General features: G+C 38.4%; 5 protein-coding genes across 10 annotated transcripts; 3 read left to right on the top strand and 2 right to left on the bottom strand.

Annotated features, from left to right (window-relative positions):
* The first annotated feature begins 709 nt into the window (after window positions 1-709).
* On the top strand, window positions 710-2322 carry EDA8 (Putative membrane lipoprotein). The gene is made up of 3 exons (XM_088816327.1): window positions 710-896; window positions 1191-1255; window positions 1482-2322. Exons 1-3 carry the CDS (start codon window positions 735-737, stop codon window positions 2197-2199), a joined length of 945 nt encoding a protein of 314 aa, XP_088672453.1. The 5' UTR covers window positions 710-734; the 3' UTR covers window positions 2200-2322.
* A 2358-nt stretch (window positions 2323-4680) lies between these two features.
* On the top strand, window positions 4681-7238 carry MRL7 (polyadenylate-binding protein 2-binding protein). Of its 5 annotated transcripts, none has more exons than XM_012975511.2 (6): window positions 4681-4923; window positions 5382-6247; window positions 6327-6411; window positions 6514-6625; window positions 6709-6817; window positions 6901-7238. In XM_012975511.2, the coding sequence occupies exons 2-6, from the start codon at window positions 5451-5453 to the stop codon at window positions 6902-6904; spliced, it is 1107 nt and encodes a 368-aa protein (XP_012830965.1). In that variant the 5' UTR covers window positions 4681-4923; window positions 5382-5450; the 3' UTR covers window positions 6905-7238. The 5 variants fall into 5 exon arrangements, with proteins under 5 accessions (XP_012830965.1, XP_088672452.1, XP_088672450.1 ...); XM_088816324.1 differs by having other exon boundaries at window positions 4764-5000; XM_088816325.1 differs by having other exon boundaries at window positions 4824-4979.
* Window positions 7239-7290: 52 nt separating this feature from the next.
* LOC105952036 (succinate--CoA ligase [ADP-forming] subunit beta, mitochondrial) lies at window positions 7291-15171 on the top strand. 2 transcript variants are annotated; one of them, XM_012975549.2, is made up of 14 exons: window positions 7291-7514; window positions 7615-7770; window positions 8111-8221; window positions 8311-8422; window positions 8779-8843; window positions 9609-9686; window positions 9798-9872; window positions 9985-10137; window positions 10269-10403; window positions 10507-10671; window positions 10891-11013; window positions 11466-11537; window positions 11628-11739; window positions 12522-15171. In XM_012975549.2, the coding sequence occupies exons 2-13, from the start codon at window positions 7669-7671 to the stop codon at window positions 11703-11705; spliced, it is 1269 nt and encodes a 422-aa protein (XP_012831003.2). In that variant the 5' UTR covers window positions 7291-7514; window positions 7615-7668; the 3' UTR covers window positions 11706-11739; window positions 12522-15171. The 2 variants fall into 2 exon arrangements, with proteins under 2 accessions (XP_012831003.2, XP_012830995.2); XM_012975541.2 differs by lacking the exon at window positions 12522-15171 and having other exon boundaries at window positions 7315-7514; window positions 11628-12036.
* LOC105952026 (long-chain-alcohol oxidase FAO2) lies at window positions 12280-15062 on the bottom strand. The gene is made up of 3 exons (XM_012975529.2): window positions 14727-15062; window positions 14338-14610; window positions 12280-14246 (listed from the first exon to the last, which is right to left on the bottom strand). Exons 1-3 carry the CDS (start codon window positions 15060-15062, stop codon window positions 12498-12500), a joined length of 2358 nt encoding a protein of 785 aa, XP_012830983.1. The 3' UTR covers window positions 12280-12497.
* Window positions 15172-16381: 1210 nt separating the features above from the next.
* LOC105952052 (Long-chain fatty alcohol dehydrogenase family protein) lies at window positions 16382-19510 on the bottom strand. Its single transcript, XM_012975560.2, has 3 exons — window positions 19051-19510; window positions 18338-18610; window positions 16382-18249 (listed from the first exon to the last, which is right to left on the bottom strand). The coding sequence occupies exons 1-3, from the start codon at window positions 19240-19242 to the stop codon at window positions 16522-16524; spliced, it is 2193 nt and encodes a 730-aa protein (XP_012831014.2). The 5' UTR covers window positions 19243-19510; the 3' UTR covers window positions 16382-16521.
* Between the last annotated feature and the right edge of the window lie 2424 nt (window positions 19511-21934).

The following is a 21934-nucleotide window of genomic DNA, read 5'->3' as shown; positions in this document are numbered from 1 at the left end:
CCCGTTTTATCTATCATTACTCCTAGAATAATTGACAATTTAACTCGATAACAACTTTTACATCATTTTAATATATATTTTTTAAAGGTTAATCTCGAAAAGAGAAAAGAAATTTCACGATTTACGAGCTAATACTGCACGTGGACGCAATATACCAGTGCACTTTGAGTGACTATTTGTTTTTTCCATCAATAAAAAGAACATCATAATATTTATCTATCCGGAAAGACGACTTAGTAGAATCGTTCGACCTAAAAAATAGTCGAGCGTAACTCGTAAAAACATAATTAAAATTAAAAATAAAAATCAATATGTGTATTATTTTGTTTATATTTATTATTATTATTATTATTATTTATATTATATATGTATTATACATATAAAAAAGCATAAAAGAAAAGAAGGGGGTGGGACCAGGATTTCCTCCATCCAACTAATAAAATATAATAAATAGTAACTACACACAGACTAATATAAATACGCCTACCTATACATACAACTTCCTACACGTATTCTTAAAATAAATAAATTATATATATATATATATATATATATAATATATATATATATATATATTACATATATATATATATATTACACAACAATAAGAAAAACAAAGCAAGTATTTGGATCTACTTCATCGTGCTCAACGGCCCCCTCCCCCCTACCCCGCCCCCCCCTCCTCCAAACTTCGCCCCCCCCTCCCCCCGAAAAAAAAAACCCCTTGTACCGCCATGAGAATACGCAAGCACGCCAAAATCTCTCCGTTAAGCAACGCGACGGCGCCTGACAGAACCCTTCTGGTTCGCCACGGCTGTCAGCTGAATCAGTCGCCGTGGGACGTGATAAACTTCTCGCCGCCGTCAACTCCTCAGCCGGCTCCTCCGCCGTCCCAGGTCCGTTAATTTTTTCCACAGACCAACTCCTTAATCCCCCCCGCCACAGATCTGCTGGCATTCGTCCGCTATTCTAGTGGGTGTTTTCTGCATTTCTGCTGCCATTTCTGGGTTTATTTTTCCTAGGGTTTTCTCGCCGTTAGGGTTCTGCAGGGAGCGTTAATCCCTTTTGTCTGTGCCGTTTGTCTGTGCTCGATAATTCGAATTACTGTCTGGGCTTTTCTCTCTATCGCCGTTTTATTACAGCTTCGATGTTTCCGTTTGTCGAAATCGGGTTGATTTTTTTTTGTGCAGGTCGATCGGAATGGCGTCTCTGCTGGAAATGGGAGCTCAGTAAATCTTCATTTACATATCGAGAGGTAATAGATTTTTTCTGCTTTTATTATAAATTTTATTTTCATTTTTATTTTATTTTTATTTATTTCCTTTTTCCGCATTATCGTTTCGCTATATAATTCGATTAGGGTTTCCGCCCCCGACACTTCATATAATTTTGTTCTTCCCTTTTATTAATCGATACAGAGATATATACACATATACATACATATATACATATATATAATTATATCTGCGTTCGGATTATAGGGAGATGAATGCTTGGCTGCAGCCGCCATACCCCACTTACCCAGGCAGACGAATCACCACCACCGCCGCCGCCGGATCCACCTCCTCCGCCGCCGCCGCCGTTAAGGTGGATAAAATGGAGGTGGACCCGCCGCCGCCGCCGTTGCCGCCGCTTCCGCCACCGGCACCGCCGGTGGTGGTGGCGGAGAAAAAAAAGCAGATTGTTTTCTGCTGCAAGACCGACGGGAAGAATTGGCAATGCAAAAACGAGGCATCGAGAGGCAATTCAATGTGCGAGCACCACTTATCTCAGGTGAGAAGCTACAGCAACCCGACGAAGAAATCCGGCAAGCCGGCGGCCGAAGCTCCTCCTCCTCCTCCTCCCCCTCCTTCTCGGCGGGCCCGCCCCAAGAAATTGTCAGCATCCTCGTCAGCGAACCCCTACGAATTCTACTACTATTCGGGGTTCGGACCCCGATGGGGCAAGAAGAGAGGCGAAGTCAGCAAGGACATTGGCGGCGGTGGTGGAAATATCATGCCGGAAAATGCTAGAAACGAACAGGAAATGATTGCGGCGGCAGTTGGTGAAGAAGATTCTGATGAGGTGGAGTACGAAGAAGAAGAAGATGAAGAAGAAAATAATAATAATAATAATAATAATAACAGTAATAATAATAATAATGGAAGGAAAAGGGTAAGAAAGCCAATCAAGGCTAGGTCTCTTAAATCTTTGATGTGAGGACTGACTGAGAGGAAAAAAAGTCAATGTAAAATGTGTTGTAATTTTTATATGCTTTCCTAGAACTAATTAATTAATTTTTGTTTTATGGACTATTTTAATTAATTTTTATGACTTTTGGAATTTCTTTTTAATATTTTTTTCTGGTTTTACATATTTTTGTGTTCTGCTGTGGGTGAGATTAAGATCTTCTCCCCCTTGTGTGCTGCGACATAGACGCAGGCAGACAAGTATATATATTATTGCTCGGGATGAAATTCGAGAATATTCCAGGGGTACAATTGTCTTTTAGAGTTGTTGCACTTTAAACGTATATTATTTTCATCACTATTCACTTGCACTGGGAACGAGCATTTTCCTCTTTTGCACTAGTTTGTTTATTAATATGTCACTTTTATGTCACATTTAACCTCAGAAATATCCTTTCTGGAAAATATTCCGTATTTGTTATTTAATTTGACTTAGGGTTCATATAAACGATAATATTAGTGAAGAAATGATTTTTATTTTTAATTGAAAATGTTCAATTTATCTAGGATATGCATTAGAAAGAATTGGAAATTAGGTTAATCATGTATTCATGACAAATTTGGTCTATTAGTTATTGGGCCGCACATAAAACGCACGACTCGGCCGACATAAAAAAGATATTAGGGTACGGTAAACATGTAACCTGACATATTTGGTCTATTAGTTATTGGGCTGCACATTACGACTCGACTGATAGAAATAGTATTAAGGTATGATAAACATGTAACGTGCCAACAAACTTGGTCAATTAATTATTGGGCCGCACATAAAACGCACGACTCGGCCGAGAGAAAAAATATATTAGGGTATGGTAAACATGTAACGAGACATATTTGGTATATTAGTTATTGGGCCGCACATAATACGACTCGACTGATAAAAATAATATTAAGGTATGATAAACATGTAACGTGCCGAACTTGGTCCATTAATTATTGGGCCGCACATAAAACGCACGACTCGACCGACAGAAAAAAGATATTAGGGTACGGTAAACATGTAAGGTGACATATTTGGTCTATTAGTTATTGGGCCGCATGTAAGACGACTCGACTGATATAAAGAATATTAAGGTACGATAAACATATAACATGCCGAACTTGGTCCATTAATTATTGGGCCGCACATAAAACGCACGACTAGGCCGACAGAAAAAATATATTAGGGTACGGTAACCATGTAACGTGACATATTTGGTCTATTAATTATTGCGCCGCACATAATACGACTCGACTGATATAAATAATATTAAGGTATAATAAACATGTAACATGCCGAACTTGGTCCATTAATTATTGGGCCGCACATAAAACGCACGACTCGGCCGACAGAAAAGAGATATTAGGGTACAGTAAACATGTAACGTGACATATTTGGCCTATTAGTTATTGGGCCGCACATAATACGAGTCGACTGATAGAAATAATATTAAGGTATGATAAACATGTAACATGCCGAACTTGGTCCATTAATTATTGGGCCGCACATAAAACGCACGACTAGGTCGACATAAAAAAGATATTAGGGTACAGTAAACATGTAAGGTGACATTTGGTCTATTAGTTATTGGGCCGCATATAAGACGACTCAACTGATAGAAAGAATATTAAGGTACGATAAATATGTAACATGCCGAACTTGGTCCATTAATTATTGGGCCGCACATAACAAGGCTTGACTGACGAAAAAAATATCAAGGTATGATATAACGTTTACACTAATATAATTCAAGTGTTACCTTCTATTTTTTTTTTTTTTTTTGTTTTCAAATTCTTTCTCTAAATAAACTTGTTTCTTTATTTAGTTACAATAATTTCCTTGTTTGTTATTTAATGAACTTAGGTTACATGCATGCATGTGATAGTTTTAACCTAATATAGTTGAAATAATTGGAAATATTTCAATAACATCATACTCATAAAGATTCGTGTATTAAATTATAATTTGGTCCATTAGATATTGGGCCGCACATAGTAAAACTCGAACGGGAATACTAGCGTATAGACGTTCAGACATTAATATAATTTTCAAGTATTAATTCATTTTTTCACTTTAAATTGTTTATCGAACTAGCTGACAATCTTATCATTTATATTATCTTAGTAGATTCATTCATCAAATTAATTACCATAATTCCCTTATTTGCTATTTAATTAACATAGCTTTCATGCATTCATATACCATAGAAAGATTGGGCAGACTCAGTTAACAATAAGAAGGCTCGTACGTAAATAAAATAAAATTAGTGGTGCATGATAATATTTGACACCGATATTAACGTATTAATTTAATTTTAAATATAATATTAATAACGTAACATGGGAATTTTGTTCAATTAGTTTTTGGGCCTGCTAAATAAGATAACCTAGTAACACCGTAATCAAAATTTAATTTCCAAAATTGGATTTATGACGTGGCTGGATCTGGATCTAATAATAATTATCGTCATTCGTCATAATAATAGAAATAATAAATAATAAAGGTAAAAAAAAGTAACAATACTATTAAAGGTAATAATACTAAATAGATACGACACACTCACAGTGTGTGACACGCACACAGTATAAAAATAGACATGAGTTGTTATTGCAGTTGACTAAGTTGACTATAGTAGTAAGTACTCGTTCCTCCAGCGCAAAATCTAGAACAATCCGATTTTCTCTCGGCGGCGCCGCCACCTTCGGCCAACATCTCGTAATCTCTCTCTCTCTCTTTCACACACACACAGGCGAGAGCACGCGTCGAACGACGTTAGTTCCCGATTTTTTGGGGTATAAGTTGATACTTATTGTTTTATCAGTTGGATGCACGCCACCTGTTTGATAATTTGCGCAGTCGAGGACTTTCTGTTTTTCCTGTCGGCGTTCACATGTACTGATGAATTTAATGACTTTCCTTAACTGGGTGTCTTGTTTTAGATCAAAGCCACTAGTTATTCTACGCTTTTTATTCATCTTAATCTTTATTTTGAACAGTTATTATGGTTGTCATATTAAAAGTTTTTTTTTGTGTGTGTGTGTGTGTGTGTGTGTGTGTGTGTTCTGCTCGGTCTTATCTTTGGTCCATTTGTTTGTACATGTTCGTACGAGTATGTGGTTTTTGTTTTTTGTTGATTATTCGAAATTAACCGGCGAATTTCTTTGGCATTTCAGTTGCTGGTTCCATAATTTTCTTAGCAGCGTCTTTGATTAGAGAGGTTTGACGTAACAAGTCATCAACAGATGTTGCTTTCGGCAGTACATACGAATTCTTGTCACCATTCTTCGTTGCCTTTTCCTACAAGGGCCACGATATGCACCTCGTTTTCAAGATCCATTTCGTGTGCAAATTTCCTTTCTAAAGTTCCTGGAAAGAAGCTCAATTGCATTGTGAAACGCCTCTCATGCTCTGCTGATTCGAGAAAATCCGATCAAGAATCCGAAACTAACCCCAACCAGAATTCTAAGTCGAAGTCTAATACAGAGAAAAAAACCCGTAAAGCTAAAAATCCCGAAAACGAAGCTGAAAACCCAGAGAGTTCATTTCCTCCAATGATCCCTAAAAAGCCAAGGCGGGGTCGAAAAAGTGAAGCAGCAGCTGTCGAGGATTTCATACGTGGTTCACTGGGAAAAACTTTCGAGTCAATACGGAACCAAAATCCAGAAATTCTGAAAAATATGGAAAATATAATGAAAGAAAAATCAAACCGCAAGTCTGGTTCTGACGACGATGACTCATCAGATGAAGATAGTGACGATGAAGATGAAGATGAAATCGGTGATTCTGGAAAAAAGAAGATGCTGATTGAGGAGGAGGATCCAAATTGGCCTTTGGATGCAGATATAGGATGGGGAATCAAAGCCTCCGAGTATTTTAATCAGCACCCGATAAAAAACGTCGTAGGCGAAGATGGCACAGAGATTAACTGGGAAGGAGAAATTGACGACGCATTAGTTAAAGAGATCAATTGTCTCGAGTGGGAGAGCTTTGCTTTTCACCCTAGCCCACTAATTGTCCTCGTTTTCGAAAGATACAACAGGTGAAACATTAATCTATTTCCGTAATATAATTTTGGTGGATAAAAATGTTTTATGTTTTTTTTCCTTTAATTATACCAGAGCAAGTGATAATTGGAAAGTCTTGAAAGAGTTGGAGAAAGCAGCAGAGGTTTATTGGAAAGCCAAAGATCGATTACCTCCTCGGGTTGGTTATAATTTATTGCTCAATCTCGTTTCGTTTAATTTCGTTTTTTATTTATGTTTTCCCAAGTGTTAATCTCTCTGCTTAACTAACTTGCACGAGCAGACGGTGAAGATAGATATGAATATCGAGAGGGATTTAGCGTACGCACTTAAAGTTAAAGAATGCCCGCAGATTTTGTTCTTGCGCGGAAACAAGATACTATATAGAGAGAAGGGTAAGCCCTTTTTCTTTTAATTTTAATATCTTTCTTGGTTTGTAGCATAGATCATACTAAGTTTTGTCGCGATTGATTTTCAGACACGAGATCATCAGATGAGCTGGTTCAAATGATTGCACATTTTTATTACAACGCGAAGAAGCCTTCGTTTATCAATGATGCGGATCTCTCTTCACCAAAACAGTGGAGGTAGTAAGATTAATTCTCTATATTTCTTGAGCTCAAGTATATCTCGTTTATATTCAATATAAATGAGTAAGGAATCAATGCAGGTGAGGTTTAGCGAACGAAAATCGAGTTTATAGAGTCGTTAGATACGACTGAAGCTGTACAAAGGGGAAGATATCAATTCCATGTACTCTGGAGTCTGGAACAATGGTATATGTATTTGTACCGTATGCAAAATTGAACGTGTAAAATGAACTGAAACGTGAGGGATACACTTTTTGCCACAAGAACGGGTCTCCGAATCTTGAATGCCGATTTACCGGTAAATGCAACGGACCATTTTTTTCATTTTTTTTGAGCTCCTTATTTGGTTTTTCTTATCCTTGTAATAGATTTGTACTTGTTTGTTAATGCACGTGATGAAATTATATGCATGCACAAATTAAAGAATATTCGTTTATTAATAATCAAACAAAAGCGTATCTCAATAAAACAATAAAAAAATAAAGAAGCCACAGGATAAAAGGAAAATAAACAGCAAACGTAGAAGTTATGGAAATAAAAATAATTTCTCCACAAGAAAAGGAAAATAACATATAATTTATGGAAATAAAAAAAAAAAATATTTAAAAGCCGGATCATTTGATTGGGGGTCAATGTTCGTATAAAAAGAAAAATACGAAAAACGTATTTGGGTCCGCTCTCCTCTCCGGCGAAGGTCAGTCCCTATGCCTCCGGCATCTGCGCCTGTTTTCTCTCTCCGATTAGGGTTTCTGTTGAACAAGTTATTCATAATTCTCTGAATCTCTGCTTTGCAGTTTGATTTTGCGCTAAAGGATCTCGAAGAAAAGGAACAAAAACGTAGACAAAAAATGGTGAGAGAATTGCTGGGGAAACTAGCCACTCGGTCTCTCTCCTTCGCCGGAAAATGCCAGCAGCAACAGCTGCGCCGCCTCAACATACACGAGTATCAGGTAACAACGCCCCCCTTTATCATACACGGAGACGCTCGCTCGCACTCTTTGTTTTACATATATGTCAAATTACTGTTGGTATTGACGTTTTCAAGCGAGATCTACTTCGATTTTTCGTTTTAGTATTTCTGATACTGACGAAGAATGCGTTACCAATTTAATTATGAATTAGAATTTCATAGTTCTAGTTTTTAGATTTATGGACGCACGTTTTGGCTGGTAGATATTAAATTATGTGCAAATGAGAAGAAAATGGACCGGAATCTCGACATATTTTAGCTCCACCTTGGAATCTCGTAGAAAATAGAAATTAACTCGTCCAAATTGTTAACTGACGTAGGGAGCTGAATTGATGGGTAAACATGGAATCAACGTTCCAAAAGGCATGGCAGTTGGTTCCATTGATGAAGTCAGGAAGGCGATGCATGAAATGTTTCCCAGCCAGAGTGAGGTAGTGATGTGGACAATTTATTGGGCCTTTGATCCCTGTGCATACTTTTTTTCTAAAAAGTAACTGATCTTTAGACACAAATTTTGTAGGTGGTGGTGAAGTCTCAAATCCTTGCTGGTGGTCGAGGGCTGGGAACATTTAAGAGTGGTCTCCAGGGTGGAGTTCATATTGTGAAGTCTGACCAGGTTGAGGGTATAGCAGGTATAATAGTCCACCTGTTCCAGTTCATAAGGAAATTTATGCATAACTTTGGTTGAGTGTTGAAAATGGTAATTGATAAAAGCTACACAAGCATTGTCAAAGTCAGTTTCAATTGCTGGATCGTAAAATTACGTAGGTTCATCACCGGATGGTCATTTTCCCTACCTTTTTCCTTACTTCATGTGCATGAAATTGTGTTGACTTCTGATTAATTAATCCAATGTGGCAAAGAATGTCCCGCTATCTAAACGTAACCCCTGATTTAAGTTATGGAACATATTTTGGAAGGATATTGGGAGATATATCTTGTATCTGTCAAAGAATTATTATAACTTCTGATATTTATCTTATTTCAGGCAAAATGCTTGGGCAGATACTTGTCACTAAGCAAACTGGACCTCAAGGAAAAATTGTCAGCAAGGTTCGTCATAGATTGCGTATATTGTCCATACATGTATATATAGGCTCATAATGTAGCTGAAATCCATAAAGATCCTTGCTCAGAAGCCATCACTTTTGCTACGTGCTTTAATATAGTGCTTTAGCTAATATTATACTACTTGCATATATTAGATTTATTAAAGGTTTTGTGGATTTTATAACACGGTCAATGCTCAAATAAGAGAGCAACGGAATTCATTAGAAATTAATGGTATTGAATGCTTGCCAGAGATTTGGTTCCATCTATATTTTATAGACATAGAGAATATCATTGTTTTCAATCATGGACTATTACTGTCTCAAGCGTAATTTAGTTGCAACTAACTTTTTGATTTTATTGGAAGAGTATTAGATATGATTCCATTGCCTCTATTATTGTAATATCTTTATTAGTTGAACCTCATGAATATTCTTTTCTGCCTTTGTTCTATTATTCATTCACTTTGTTTATTCTCATCATAGTTATATCATATTTCTTGACTGCTTGGTTTGTATTTAACTATATCTTCTATTTGCAGTTCGCATTAGAGTTGCCTCAATGCTTCCATTTTTGAGTGGAATTATGTTTGCTTGCTCTTTTTTCAAACAAAGTATTGCAAGATAGTTTGACATAGGATGTGCTCGTTTCTTTATTTTTATTCCCTAGTAAACCTTTGCTGCGTATTCGTTCGGAGTACAGGTCAATCTGTTGCTATGTTGATAAGTTAGGTCATGCTAAAAGATACAGTGATATTCCTTTCTACAGGTGTATTTGGCTGAGAAGTTATCCCTTGTCAATGAGATGTACTTTGCCATTACTCTTGATCGTGCATCTGCTGGTCCTGTAAGTTCCTAAAGATTGAGGACTTTTTATAAGTACTTATTTAATTGAACTTCCAATATTCAAATTTTTTCTTCATATGCTTATCCATGTGCTTACACCTACATCCTGCAGCTTATTATCGCCTGTAAAAAGGGAGGAACCAGTATCGAAGATCTTGCAGAGAAACATCCCGAACTGATTGTAAAGGTTTGTCTCTGTTCCATTACTTTTGGATCCAGCTGTCATACAGAAAATTTTCTCCCGCTCCCTGGATGCGATTCCTTTTACTAATTGATGTTCTGTATCTTCCTCGTGTCAGGTGCCTATTGATATTTTCACCGGAATTACTGATGAAGATGCCGCCAAGGTAGTTGATGGGTTGTCCCCCAAAGTGGCCGATAGAAATAGCTCGATTGAACAAGTGAAGAAGTTGTATGAACTTTTCTGCAAATGCGACTGCACATTATTGGAGGTTACAACTTTAATCTGCTTTCTGTCGAAAATGTTTCATTTACTGTTCTGTAGGTTTATAATGTGCACCAGCTTTTGCATGAACCACCTAATTTGTCTTACTTATAAATTATAATCACAATTTCTTAACAGATAAATCCCATTGCTGAGACTTCTGATAATCAACTAGTAGCTGCTGATGCAAAATTCAACTTTGATGATAATGCTGCTTTCCGTCAAAAGGAGATATTTACTCTTCGGGATCCAACACAAGAGGATCCTCGTGAGGTACTGCTCATGCCTCTTTGTCTCTGTAAATCTTTGTAAATGGGCATCCATGTATGTGGCGGATGATGTTTATTTTATCATAAAATATTACTAAAATTTTCAGGTTGCTGCAGCAGAAGCTGACTTAAATTACATTGGTTTAGATGGAGAAATTGGTTGTATGGTGAATGGTGCTGGATTGGCCATGGCAACAATGGATATAATCAAGTTACATGGAGGAACTCCTGCCAACTTTCTTGATGTTGGTGGAAATGCTTCAGAAAGTCAGGTAATTCTGATTTTGCTATCATTTGGATACTGGATTTTTTTCTTTTTAAATCATTTAAAGCATAAGAGATGATATATTGGACTGTGCTTATTTCTGTACGATTCTGATGATTTTGAGAACATAAATTCCAATTTTGACAAATAATGCAATTATTTAATTGGTATCTTCCTCTATTTTCCGTTAAAGAATTTTCGGTTATAATATTAATTGAATGAACAGGTTGTGGAAGCATTTAAAATTTTGACTTCAGATGAGAAAGTGAAAGCTATTCTTGTCAACATTTTTGGAGGAATAATGAAGTGCGACGTAATAGCCAGCGGCATTGTGAATGCTGCTAAACAGGTAAAAGATACATCAAATTATATTTTTCCTTTTATTTATGATTGCTTTTTTGACATATCTGGACTCGAAATCTGTCATTTGCATCTTTGCCTATCAAAATTTTATATTCTGTCATCACCATTTTTTGCCATTTGCCATTCTGATGTATATTACATCAGATTTTTCAAACTTAAACCTCAGTATTTAGTTAATCGACCTTCCCTCTATCTATGGGATGAGCTGTTTCAAATGTCCTTTGTTCAATGAACTTGGCTGTTTAAGAAGTTAGAAAGTTAGACTAGTATGATAATCATGCAAGGACATTTCGGCAAAAAAAGAAAGATAAATGGCTGAATATTCGAAACACATACAGTTAAAAAAAGCTTGCTGCTATGTTTCTGCTGAAAATTAATAATATTATTCCTTTCATGAGAACCATGCACAATTCTGAACATTGTTGGGCTCTGGTCTAGGTGCAATTGAAAGTACCTGTGGTTGTCCGTCTTGAAGGCACCAATGTTGACCAAGGAAAGAGAATTCTAAAGGTGAATTTTGAAATCGTATGTTTCACATTGGAAATTTGGCATGTCAAAAGTATGTGTAACTAAGTCAACTTAAAATTTTAAATTCTACAGGAAAGTGGCATGACTTTAATTACTGCTGAAGATTTGGATGACGCAGCTGAAAAGGCAGTGAAAGCCTCAGCAAGCTGAGAACATCGCGTCTATTTTGTCTAAATCGCTTGAGGTCACTCTTTTTTCACATGTCCATTTTGGGTTAAACTCTTACATATAATACTACATTTTCTCGAGAGATGCACAGATGAACATTCAGCCACAGACCTGTTAATCTCCATTGGTCTGTGGTGAAGGTTTCTAATCTTACCTACTTTCACTTAAGGAAAGTAGTCGGTAATTTTGTTCTGTTGTCTAGTTCCTGATGATTGTGTTTACCGTAAACAGGATATGGTATTTACTTTCTTCAAGCTGTAGACATGGATTTTTTCCCCTTAATAATAAAAGTAGCTTATGGGTTGATGGTCAATGAGAAATTGTGTGATTTAGCTGTAGACAACACCGGTAAACAATCTTTTTGAGCAAACTGTGGCAAAAGAGAAGTAAGGAGCGTTAATCGAACCAAGCCACCTCACTCAGTTGAACAATTTAAATTTCCCCCTAGTTAGGAGATCAATTATAAAGCCCTGTCAGCAGCATTCTCCGGTTGGGCAGTGTAGTGATATGAGAAATATTTTAATTATTTAGTCTAAGTTGGATGGAGAGGATTGGATTGTAGGGAATGGACTGTCTTTATGCCAAATAGGGACTAGCTGCTTACATCAACATTTTATTCACCCAAAACTCAAAAGGGACAATGCTAAGACACATAGTACTGACACACACACACACACACACACACACACACACACACACACACACACACACACACACACACACACACACACACAGTCATGTAGCAAACTAGAAAGGCACGAGCATCCACATAATCTAAGTTTGCTTTTCCTTGTCCAGGTAGTCCGCAATTCTCTTGGAGATGCAGTAAGCAGTTGATTCAATAGTAATCATGGGATTAACACCAACAGCAGTGGGCAGGACACTCCCATCACACACAAACAAGCCCTTACCTTCCCAGCTCTCCCCATTCCCATCAACCGCACCATCTCTCTCATCAGCCCCCATCCTGCAGCTGCTCATCTGATGTGCAGAAGCGTAAGTATTCCAATATTGCCCCCCAGAAGATGGCCCCCCAGCAGCCATCACCTTCTCCAGAAACTTCTCTACATCCTCACCCCCGACCCCTTCACACTCCAGCCTCTGCCCGTTGTTCTGGAAAGTTCCCACCTCAGCGGCCCCCGCTGCAATCATGATCCTTAAACACTGTCTCAGCCCTGCTTTGAGATTCTCCTCGTCGAATTTATTCAACTTGTACGATACTCTTCCTTCCTCTCTCACCTCACCGGACCCCACGTCTCTGACCAGTGTGAACAGAAGCGCGGTTCTTGAATATTTCGACATTCTATCTTTCATGTCTTTACCTGCAACCCATGGCAGGAAGACAGCGTAAGACGCTGGTCCGAATCCTGCAGTTTGGACTATTGTCCTGAAATTGGGCTCTCCAGTTATCACCTTGTTCATGGAGGTTATGATTCCTCCTTCGAAGTTCTTGCCTCTCAATTGGGAACCGGATTCTGGGAAGTATCCCCAGGCAAATAGAACAGGGTGGAGATGGAGATTCTTGCCTATGTTCTTGTTCTTCAGCCCACTGGAAACTAGTAGAGGTGGTGTGAAAAGAGCACCACAAGCTGCAACCGACGCCTTTGCCTCAATGTGCAGCTTCATTCGAGTGCTCTCGCTCTCGCTCTCTACAGTTGCAATTACTCCTTTGCATCTCTTTCTCTGCTCGAGATTCTTGTCTTTTACCAACAAGAACTTCTCCGCTTTACACCCCGTTAAGATCACTGCACCGTTGTTCACTGCATCGACGAGCCAAGTCGAATCAGTTCCCTTCTTTTCACCTCTTCTACAGCCATAGCCGCAAGAACCACAGTAGTGATTCTCTGTGGAATTTCTCGCTACCCCCTCAACTTTGAGTCCAAGATTTTCGCACCCTTTTCTCACTACTTGGTTCTGAAACCCTTCTTCTACGCAGTTCTCGGTTACACCTATTCTTCCCCACACCTCATCCATGGCAGATTGGTATTCAGCACCTCCAAACATCGAAATCTTCTTCTCAGCCGACCATTCTTGAAGAACATGATCGGGAGTTTTGATGGAAGCCGACCAGTTCACAGCTGAACCACCCCCAACCGTCGAACCAGCCAGGAGTATGAATTTGCCGTGTAGAGTTGAAAAAATTCCACCCGAGGCATACATTTCATTCATGGAAGGTCCCTCCAGCTCTGAATAATCTTCTGCTGTGAAGTAATGCCCTTTTTCGAGGACTACAACTTTTAGGCCAGCCTTTGCAAGAACTGCTGCTGCAACTCCTCCTCCACAGTCCGAACCCACTATCACTACATCGCATTCGATATTGAGTGTGTTGTGATCTTTTGGGTTTTCGGCAACTTTTAGGCCTTTCTGAACGAGAGATTCTCTTAGCGTGAGCTTGTTTTCTTTCTCGGTTTCTATGACGCCTTTTTCGAGAGGCCTTTCCTTTTCTGGTTGTCCCGAAATTTCGACTTTCTCTATGTGGTAACCAATTGCTTCCCACGCTGGATTTTGCGATTTTTCGTCGGTCTGCAAAAACACATTTCACTTTTGAGGTAAAAAAAAAAAAAGCACAACAAAAGATTGTTGTTATATTTAGTTGAATATGAGAAAGTGTTACAAGAGAGAAGAAAGTGTAGAAACAGGTGACTTTAAGCATGAAGAAGACTGTTCTTAGAGGGAGGACAAGAGTTCCTCTCGACCATTTCTGGAGGATCGATTCTCTCTTGTTGATGGATAGTTCTGAGAACTTGTGAATAAAAGGCCATTTCCAATCCAAACAGTTACTCCCACACAGCAAAAGTGTGCCTATTCTAGTCGATAGAAACTTCAACACTAGGCTCACTACCAGCACCGCTTTTGGTATCCCCCTCTTCACTATCAGCTCTGCCGTCTGTTCCATGAAACAATCACAACAAAGACACACACATAGATACAAAGAATGTGTGTGTGTGTGCGTGTGTGTGTGTGTGTGTGTGTGTGTGTGTGAAGATTCAAGAGTGTAAATACCTCATTAGGAAATGGAGTTTGAGAAGCTGAAGACGTGTAGTACGAGTAGAGGGCATTATCGTCCGATATTTGGTTGACTCCATTAGTGGGAAGGGAAGGTATGAGGGCTTCACAAACAGCAGCTAGTGACTGAATCTGAGATGAAGAAAAGCCATGCATGTATTTTGGCTTCTCTTTTAAGTTACCTCCACTCAGCAAAGGATGGCTCTTCCTTCCCTCCATTCTTTTATTTCTTAATCTCGACTCTTTTAAGGTTGATAAAGCTTCTATATGCAAGTGATGAGGCTTATGATCTTTGCTTGATTTTATACTAGGTAAACATTTGTCTCGTTCCATTGTTGAAAACGTCTTAAACACGTGTTACCTTAAGTTTTTTGTGTGCAGATGTTATCCCACCTGTTTTGGAACCTTATTTTCCTAAAAAGAAAAATCACTTTCCGAGTTATTGAAAGACCCTTAACAAGGGCAATGCCATGTTCTGATATACATCAGATGAGTTGGCTGGACAAAAGTTCGAGTTCATCTTTTACCATTTTTAGGTAATTTTTTATCGTTTGGTATAAAGCTCTTGGGCCGGCTCGTGATCTTTGATGTTGAATTTAAGCTCGAGTCCTAAAAATTTAGGTACTACTCGAGCTTGGCTCGAACTTGACTCATTTACACATGTCATGTGCATGAGTTAATATCGTGACTAATTGTACGAGCCATTCGATTTATCTTGCTACCATTTTCTTCCATGTTTCACTGTTGTCTTCTTTTCTTGGGGTTTGGGGATGTAGAGTTTAGGAATACTTTAATTTCAGCTGTGTGAACTTAAATGCTCATTAATTTCAGGTATTTGTGCAATTTATGCAGAATCGTCCTTACTAAGTAATGCAACATAAAAAATGCAATAATAATGGTGTAAAAGAAGGGTTAATTCTATGTATAATCAAATCTTTATAAATTAATACAGTCGGGGCTAGCAAAATTTTGTTAATTTGAGTAGATAACACTTAACACCCCCGTGGTCGCAAGCTTTTATAGATGGCCCATCTTTTCTTGAAGTTTGACGGAAATACTTAGGGAAGCTATCTGCTCATAATAAAAAGCATAAGGAGTCATCTGCAAAAGCTTTCAACTACAGGGGTTAAGTGCTATTTACCCTATTAATTCAGTGAAATACTAAATTACCAAACTAATAATTTAATATGTTTAATTCCATATATCTTTCAATCAATTTACAAATGGCAACAATATTTTGTATAACCACGTTTATTAAACTTTTAAAGAAAAAACAAAAGAATAGAAACATTTTAAGAGGGGAATCCCTTTGTCCACCCATTTTAAATCTTCTCGTACTACATGTCTACATCGAATCAAACCGACAGAGGGCCACAATTGAATCCCCCCTCCCATTGGGACCTTAATACTATCACATCACATATGAATGAACCACTTTGTGACAAACTTATGTCTCTATTACCTAATCTCCCTTGTAGAAATTAAGGTTACCCTCTCAAATTAATATAGTCGGGACTATGAAAATTCTATTAATTTAGTGAATTATTAAATTATCGAGTTAATAATTGAACACATTTTCATCGAATCGGGACCGAGAGAAACTATTATTTAATCGACGTTATTAATTCATCGAGGTTCTACTGTATATATTAATATAAATCGTAATGAAATTCGTGAATTATCTAAATTACACCTAAATTTATAAAGTCTCTATTTGTTTCCTCAAATTCATATTTACACACTGTCAAATAAACCAAGACAAGAAAAGGCCAAAAAAAGAAGGAACAAAAAATCAAGAATCTAACTTCCCTTTCTTCAAAGAAGCAGCCAGTCTTTTCGAAATGCAGTACGCAGTCGATTGAATAGTGACCATCGGATTAACACCGAGAGCAGAAGGAAGAACACTCCCATCACAAACAAACAGCCCCTTAGCTTCCCAACACTCTCCATTCTCATCCACTGCACCATCTTCATCACTCTCCCCCATTCTACAGCTCCCCATTTGATGAGCCGAGCAATAAATCGTCCAATACTCCGATCTCGAACGGGGCCCACCTACCGCACCAACATTATCAAGAAACTCATCCAACTCCTCATCTTTAATCCCTCTGCATTTTATTCTCTGCCCGTCGCTTCTGAACGTCCCAACTTCCTCAGCTCCAGCTGCAATCAGAATCCTCAAAGCCCGTCTCAAGCCCGTTTTAATATTCTCTCTGTCGATTTTACTTAGCCTATATTTCACATGCCCTTGTCTTTTCACTTCACCTAATCCTTGATCTCTTGTTAAGGCGAATAAAACCGCAGTTCTTGAATATTTCGTCATTCTCTCATTTATTTCTTGCCTTGATGCCCAAGGAATAAGGCCCGCGAATGAAGCGGGCCCGAGAGCCGAAACTTCAATCACGGTTTCGAAATTGTCCGATTCTTGATTTTGTTGTACCTTGTGGAGTGAAGTTAGTATCCCGCCCTCGAAGCACTTGCCTTTGATCTCCGATGAAGGTTCCGGAAAGTACCCCCACACGAACGAAACGGGGTGGAGGTGTAGGTTACTTCCGATATTCTTGTTCTTCAAGCCGCTCGATATCAATAGTGGAGGCGTGAGGAGAGAGCCGCATGCGGAAATCGTCACACGTGCTTCGATGTAAAGCTTCTTTTTGATGTTCTTGTTTTCGCTAGTTGCAATTACTCCAATGCATCTGTTTTTAACAAGAACGAATTTTTCCGCTTTACAACCGGATAAAATCACTGCACCCTCGTTTACAGCATCGACTAGCCAAGTGGACTCGGTTCCTTTTTTGTCACCTCTTTTGCAGCCATAGCAGCAAGAGCCACAATAATGATCCGCCGAAGAGTTTCTAGGCACAGGCTCGATTTTCAGGCCAAGATTTTCGACCCCTTTTCGAAGAACTTTATTTTGAAACCCTTCTTCTACGCAATTTTCGGTTACTCCAAGCCTTTCGCACACATCATCCATGGCGGATTTATATTCGTCGGTGGTGAAAAGAGGAAGCTTGTTTTGTTTAGACCATTCTTGGAGGACATAATCGGGTGTTCTTATACAAGCGGACCAATTTACCGAAGAGCCACCGCCCACTGTGGACCCCGCTTGAATCATGATTTTCCCATCTTCAGTTGATAGAATTCCGCCCGATTCGTATAGCTCGGATAAAGAAGGTCCTTCTAGACCAGAATAATCTTGGGGTGTAAAGTAGTTGCCTTTCTCGATTATGACGACTTTTTGGCCGGATTTCGCAAGAACTGCCGCCGCAACTCCGCCGCCAGAGCCAGATCCCACGATCACCACGTCGCATTTGATCTTGTACGTGTTTTTTTCGGTCGGATCTTCGATCACGGAAACACCCTTTTGGAGTAGAGATTCCTTAAGTGAGGAATCGTCTTCATTCTTCATGGTCTCGATTACTCCCTTTTTGAGCGGGGGCTCGTTTTCTTGTTTTTCAAGGATTTCTTCTACGTGGTATCCGATTGCTTCCCATGCTGGATTACTCGAATTCTCATCGGTCTGCAGCAAAATATATAGCATAACGTTATATAAGCTACAATTGAGCAAAAGATTGAAAAGTGATTGTTCATTGAGATGCATATATTACCCATGAGAAAAAGATGAAGAGAGTGATGATTTTGAGAAGCAAGAAAGCGATTCGTAGAGGGAGCAGAAGAGTTTGTCTGGACCAGTTCTGAAGGATGGATTCTCTCTTCTTTAAGGACAGCTCGGAGAAAGTGCGTACGAATGGCCAATTCTTGTCGAAACAAATGTAGCCACAAAGAATAAGCGTTCCCAATCTGCTCGAAAGAAACTTCAACACTAAGCTCACTATGAACACTGCTTTAGGCACACCCCTCTTCACAATTAGCTCCGCCACCTATATATTACATCACGAAAGCCGAAGAAAAACAAACGAGTTAAAAATACGTTACATAATTCACCGGAAAAATAAGCGTGAAATTTATCCGGTTCGATTTTCTTGAATGTTCCTAAATTTGGATCATAATAATAATCAGATATATATCCCTTATTGATAATGACATTAATCATCCGATTTTCGGGCTTTTTTTTTTTGTGTGTTTCTGCAACTGATTCTTGAACTGTTGTGAATGGTGAGTTCAATAATAATAGACAATAATTGAAATAAAATATATATGATTACAAGAAACTATAAATTGTGTGAAATTGGCACTACTCTAGTTAGTTAATAGTTAATAGAGAGAGGCAGAGTATGAATTAATTAAGGGGTACTGAAATTGACATAAACAAAGAGAAAAGAGGAATGCAAAAGGGGCAGATGTGAAAATATAATAAAACCTGATCAGGGCCGTTGGAGGAGTAAAAAGGCTGGACTGTAATGACGTCATCGTCGTCGTCGGTGAGGGGAGGAATGATTGTCTGACAGATGGCGGTCAGTGATTGGATCTGAGACGCGGAGAAGCCGTGGCTGTAGCTGCTTGACCCCCTCCTTCCTCCCCTCAACAAGGGATGCGCTTCTTCTTTCTTCATCTCTCTCTCTCTCTCTCTCTCTCTCTCTCTCTCTCTCTCTCTCTCTCACACACACACACACACAAGAGAGAGTTTCTCTCTCTACTCGGATATTACCATGTTATTGTTTATGATGATGATGATGATTGTAAGAATTGTTGGACGAGTGGAATAGTCGTATAACAACAGTGCGGAAAAATAGTGTAATCCAAAACCCGTGATGAGTATTGATTGTTAGCGTCCCTCTTCTGTCAGCTTCTTCATTGGTCGATCCTGTCGGGCGCCTTCCTCTTAACCAATTAACTACTTTTTTTTATCCCCACCTACCACCCGCCCACGTTATTGACCCGACCCGATCACATCTAACTTAAATTCTCTATCACAATCCCTAACAATATCTCATTCTTCTTCTCCTTTTATCACTGATGGGTCATCGCCAAATTTCCATATCCACAAGCTCGTAGAGTCACACAAACCAAGCCTAAATCGACTTAAAATAATAATATAAATTCAAGTCGATTAAGGTTCAAATTGGCATGATCTAAATAATTAGACTCAAGTCGACCCATATTCAGTGGCTCAGGCCTATGAGAACATATTTTTTCATCTAAATACCCGGAAATCTCACAATTAAAGGTATGCAATTCATAACTTTCGACCAGTCTCTAGAATTCTCTGAATTCTTCTATCATACAAAGCTGACTTGAGCCCCGAAGGGTTTTCGCCGGGACCAATCCCGGCGCCCTAACGACTTTTTGTGATGCAGGTAGTGCCCATGCGAGGAATTAAGAAGTGCGAGGGAGGGATTGCAAAACGTGACGTGGAATTGTACCACATCAATATTATTATTATTATTATTATTTTTATTATTATTGACAAGAATTAATATTTATGTCTCGTTTCGTTGGAGAGATTAACCATGAGTAATTAAATAATTGAACTTTAATTGATGTTTAGTATCTCTGATAACTTATTGGGTCGACCCACAAATATTATGTTATCATGCATGGCTTATCTAGAAATCTTTTTGTCGGACGTCCCAAGATCCAATATAATAATTGGATTTTAATCCTACCTTGCATAATTTTATCTTCACAACCAAACCAGGTTTTAGAATACTAAAATCGTGATGGGTTCGGACAAGTATTTCAGTCATTTTCAGGCCCAAATACTAAAATTAGCCGGGCTCGGGCCAAAGCCCAATTTTAGTTTGCATTTGGGCCGGTGTTGGACTTTGATGTAACGCCTAGCCCAATTGAAAGATATCTAAAGTGCACCAGGACGAAAGCCCAATTTTAGTTTAATTATTTTGCATCTACATATAAATAAAATCTAGAATCAAATAATATTATTTTCCCAGGCCACATGCATGCAATACTCTTTTGTCTTTTCACCCCGTTGAAAATATTTTCCTCCCTGCCATCAATTTCCATTTTAGTGAAATAAATTAAATTATTTTTAATAACCCAACAAGCAAGACAAAAGTTTGAGACTAGGTGAAAAGGATGAAAAAAAGAAATTAGGGGAAAGGGGGTAAAAAGGTCAAAAAGGGGGTAGGGGCCCCCCACAAGACTGGGAATATAAGACCCAGAAATGGAGTTCGCATGCTCTGTCAAACGATCCTCCGTACTAGTAATGGGACCAGCCAGTGAGAATACGACACGTGTATTGAGATGCTCTTAGGTAGTTAGGCGTCGCTTTCTGGTTTTAGAGAAGCGACAAAAGGACAGTGTCGGGACAAGTCGGGCGGCGGCTGCGTGTTGCTGTCGGCTCCTCCGCCGCTGCTTCATTTTTTCCGGTCTATGGCCTACGGTACCTATTACTAGGCTAGGCCCAATTTAATTATTTAATTTTTAATTTTTGATAATTAGGCCCAATTTATTCGCTGATAAAAAAAGACAAAAAATAATTAAGCAATAAATTGTCTGAAGGTTAATTATGGGAATCGAGGAAATAATTAATAAGAGCCGTTGGATATTCCGGCGTTGAGATTAAAGGAAGTGGTGGATGTGAGCTTTTCATCCCCATGCAAAAGGGCGTAGCTTTGCATAATTACGTTTTTGCCCCTTATTTTCTTTTCTTTTTTAATTAACCCTTGTTTAATCGAATTAATCATAAGTAAAAAAATTAAATATTGAAGTACTTTTAACAATATATAGTCATTTAATCATCATTGATCCACAATGATCACTAGATCAAGTTCGTTTTAGAAAAACAAGTTTGTGATTGAGAATTTGGCCCAATTATTCGAACCACCATGAAAACAACTTGTAACTGACATTTATTTATGAGCAAACAATTTAAGTTATGGTTCGCAAAATTGTTGCATTTCTTGGTCCACCTAATCGATTTAGTAATCGGGTTTTATTCGAACCCGATCGTGTCCATGTTGATATCTAATATACTAGATGAAAATGTACATATTTTTATAGGGTTAATTACAACCACCCCTGAGATATGATCAAATTATGAAAAAATCTTTCATGTTTTGATAATTACAACTACCCTCAACTATAAATTCATACTTATGGTGTCAAATTCAATATGATCTTCTAGATTCCGTGGAATGTGCTCTAGTTCATACTCGTTTTGTGAAAAAAAATGCAGCTTCTGATGCGCCACAATCTGATATTTACAAGCCAAGAGACAAATCTTATGATCATCTTACTTCAAAATGTGGAGCTCGAATGGAATAAAACGGGTACAAAATTGA

Source organism: Erythranthe guttata, chromosome 4, assembly GCF_056151865.1.
Source record: "Erythranthe guttata isolate IM_541 chromosome 4, IM_541, whole genome shotgun sequence".
Lineage (NCBI taxonomy): Eukaryota > Viridiplantae > Streptophyta > Magnoliopsida > Lamiales > Phrymaceae > Erythranthe > Erythranthe guttata.
This window is presented reverse-complemented; position numbering and strand designations above follow the sequence as displayed.

Bases quoted from the DNA above. Each gene is read 5' to 3' on its own strand.
- EDA8 (XM_088816327.1), top strand. From the start codon at position 735: ATGAGAATACGCAAGCACGCCAAAATCTCTCCGTTAAGCAACGCGACG. The intron at 897-1,190 runs GTCCGTTAATTT...TTTTTTGTGCAG, and splicing joins CGGCTCCTCCGCCGTCCCAG to GTCGATCGGAATGGCGTCTC. The intron at 1,256-1,481 runs GTAATAGATTTT...TTCGGATTATAG, and splicing joins CTTCATTTACATATCGAGAG to GGAGATGAATGCTTGGCTGC.
- MRL7 (XM_012975511.2), top strand. From the start codon at position 5,451: ATGTTGCTTTCGGCAGTACATACGAATTCTTGTCACCATTCTTCGTTG. The intron at 6,248-6,326 runs GTGAAACATTAA...TAATTATACCAG, and splicing joins GTTTTCGAAAGATACAACAG to AGCAAGTGATAATTGGAAAG. The intron at 6,626-6,708 runs GTAAGCCCTTTT...ATTGATTTTCAG, and splicing joins GATACTATATAGAGAGAAGG to ACACGAGATCATCAGATGAG.
- LOC105952036 (XM_012975549.2), top strand. From the start codon at position 7,669: ATGGTGAGAGAATTGCTGGGGAAACTAGCCACTCGGTCTCTCTCCTTC. The intron at 8,222-8,310 runs GTAGTGATGTGG...CAAATTTTGTAG, and splicing joins TGTTTCCCAGCCAGAGTGAG to GTGGTGGTGAAGTCTCAAAT. The intron at 8,844-9,608 runs GTTCGTCATAGA...TCCTTTCTACAG, and splicing joins AAGGAAAAATTGTCAGCAAG to GTGTATTTGGCTGAGAAGTT.
- LOC105952026 (XM_012975529.2), bottom strand. From the start codon at position 15,062: ATGGAACGAGACAAATGTTTACCTAGTATAAAATCAAGCAAAGATCAT. The intron at 14,611-14,726 runs GTATTTACACTC...TTCATGGAACAG, and splicing joins AAACTCCATTTCCTAATGAG to ACGGCAGAGCTGATAGTGAA. The intron at 14,247-14,337 runs GTAACACTTTCT...GTGTTTTTGCAG, and splicing joins TCTACACTTTCTTCTCTCTT to ACCGACGAAAAATCGCAAAA.
- LOC105952052 (XM_012975560.2), bottom strand. From the start codon at position 19,242: ATGAAGAAAGAAGAAGCGCATCCCTTGTTGAGGGGAGGAAGGAGGGGG. The intron at 18,611-19,050 runs GTTTTATTATAT...TGTAATATATAG, and splicing joins CCTCCAACGGCCCTGATCAG to GTGGCGGAGCTAATTGTGAA. The intron at 18,250-18,337 runs GTAATATATGCA...ATTTTGCTGCAG, and splicing joins TCTTCATCTTTTTCTCATGG to ACCGATGAGAATTCGAGTAA.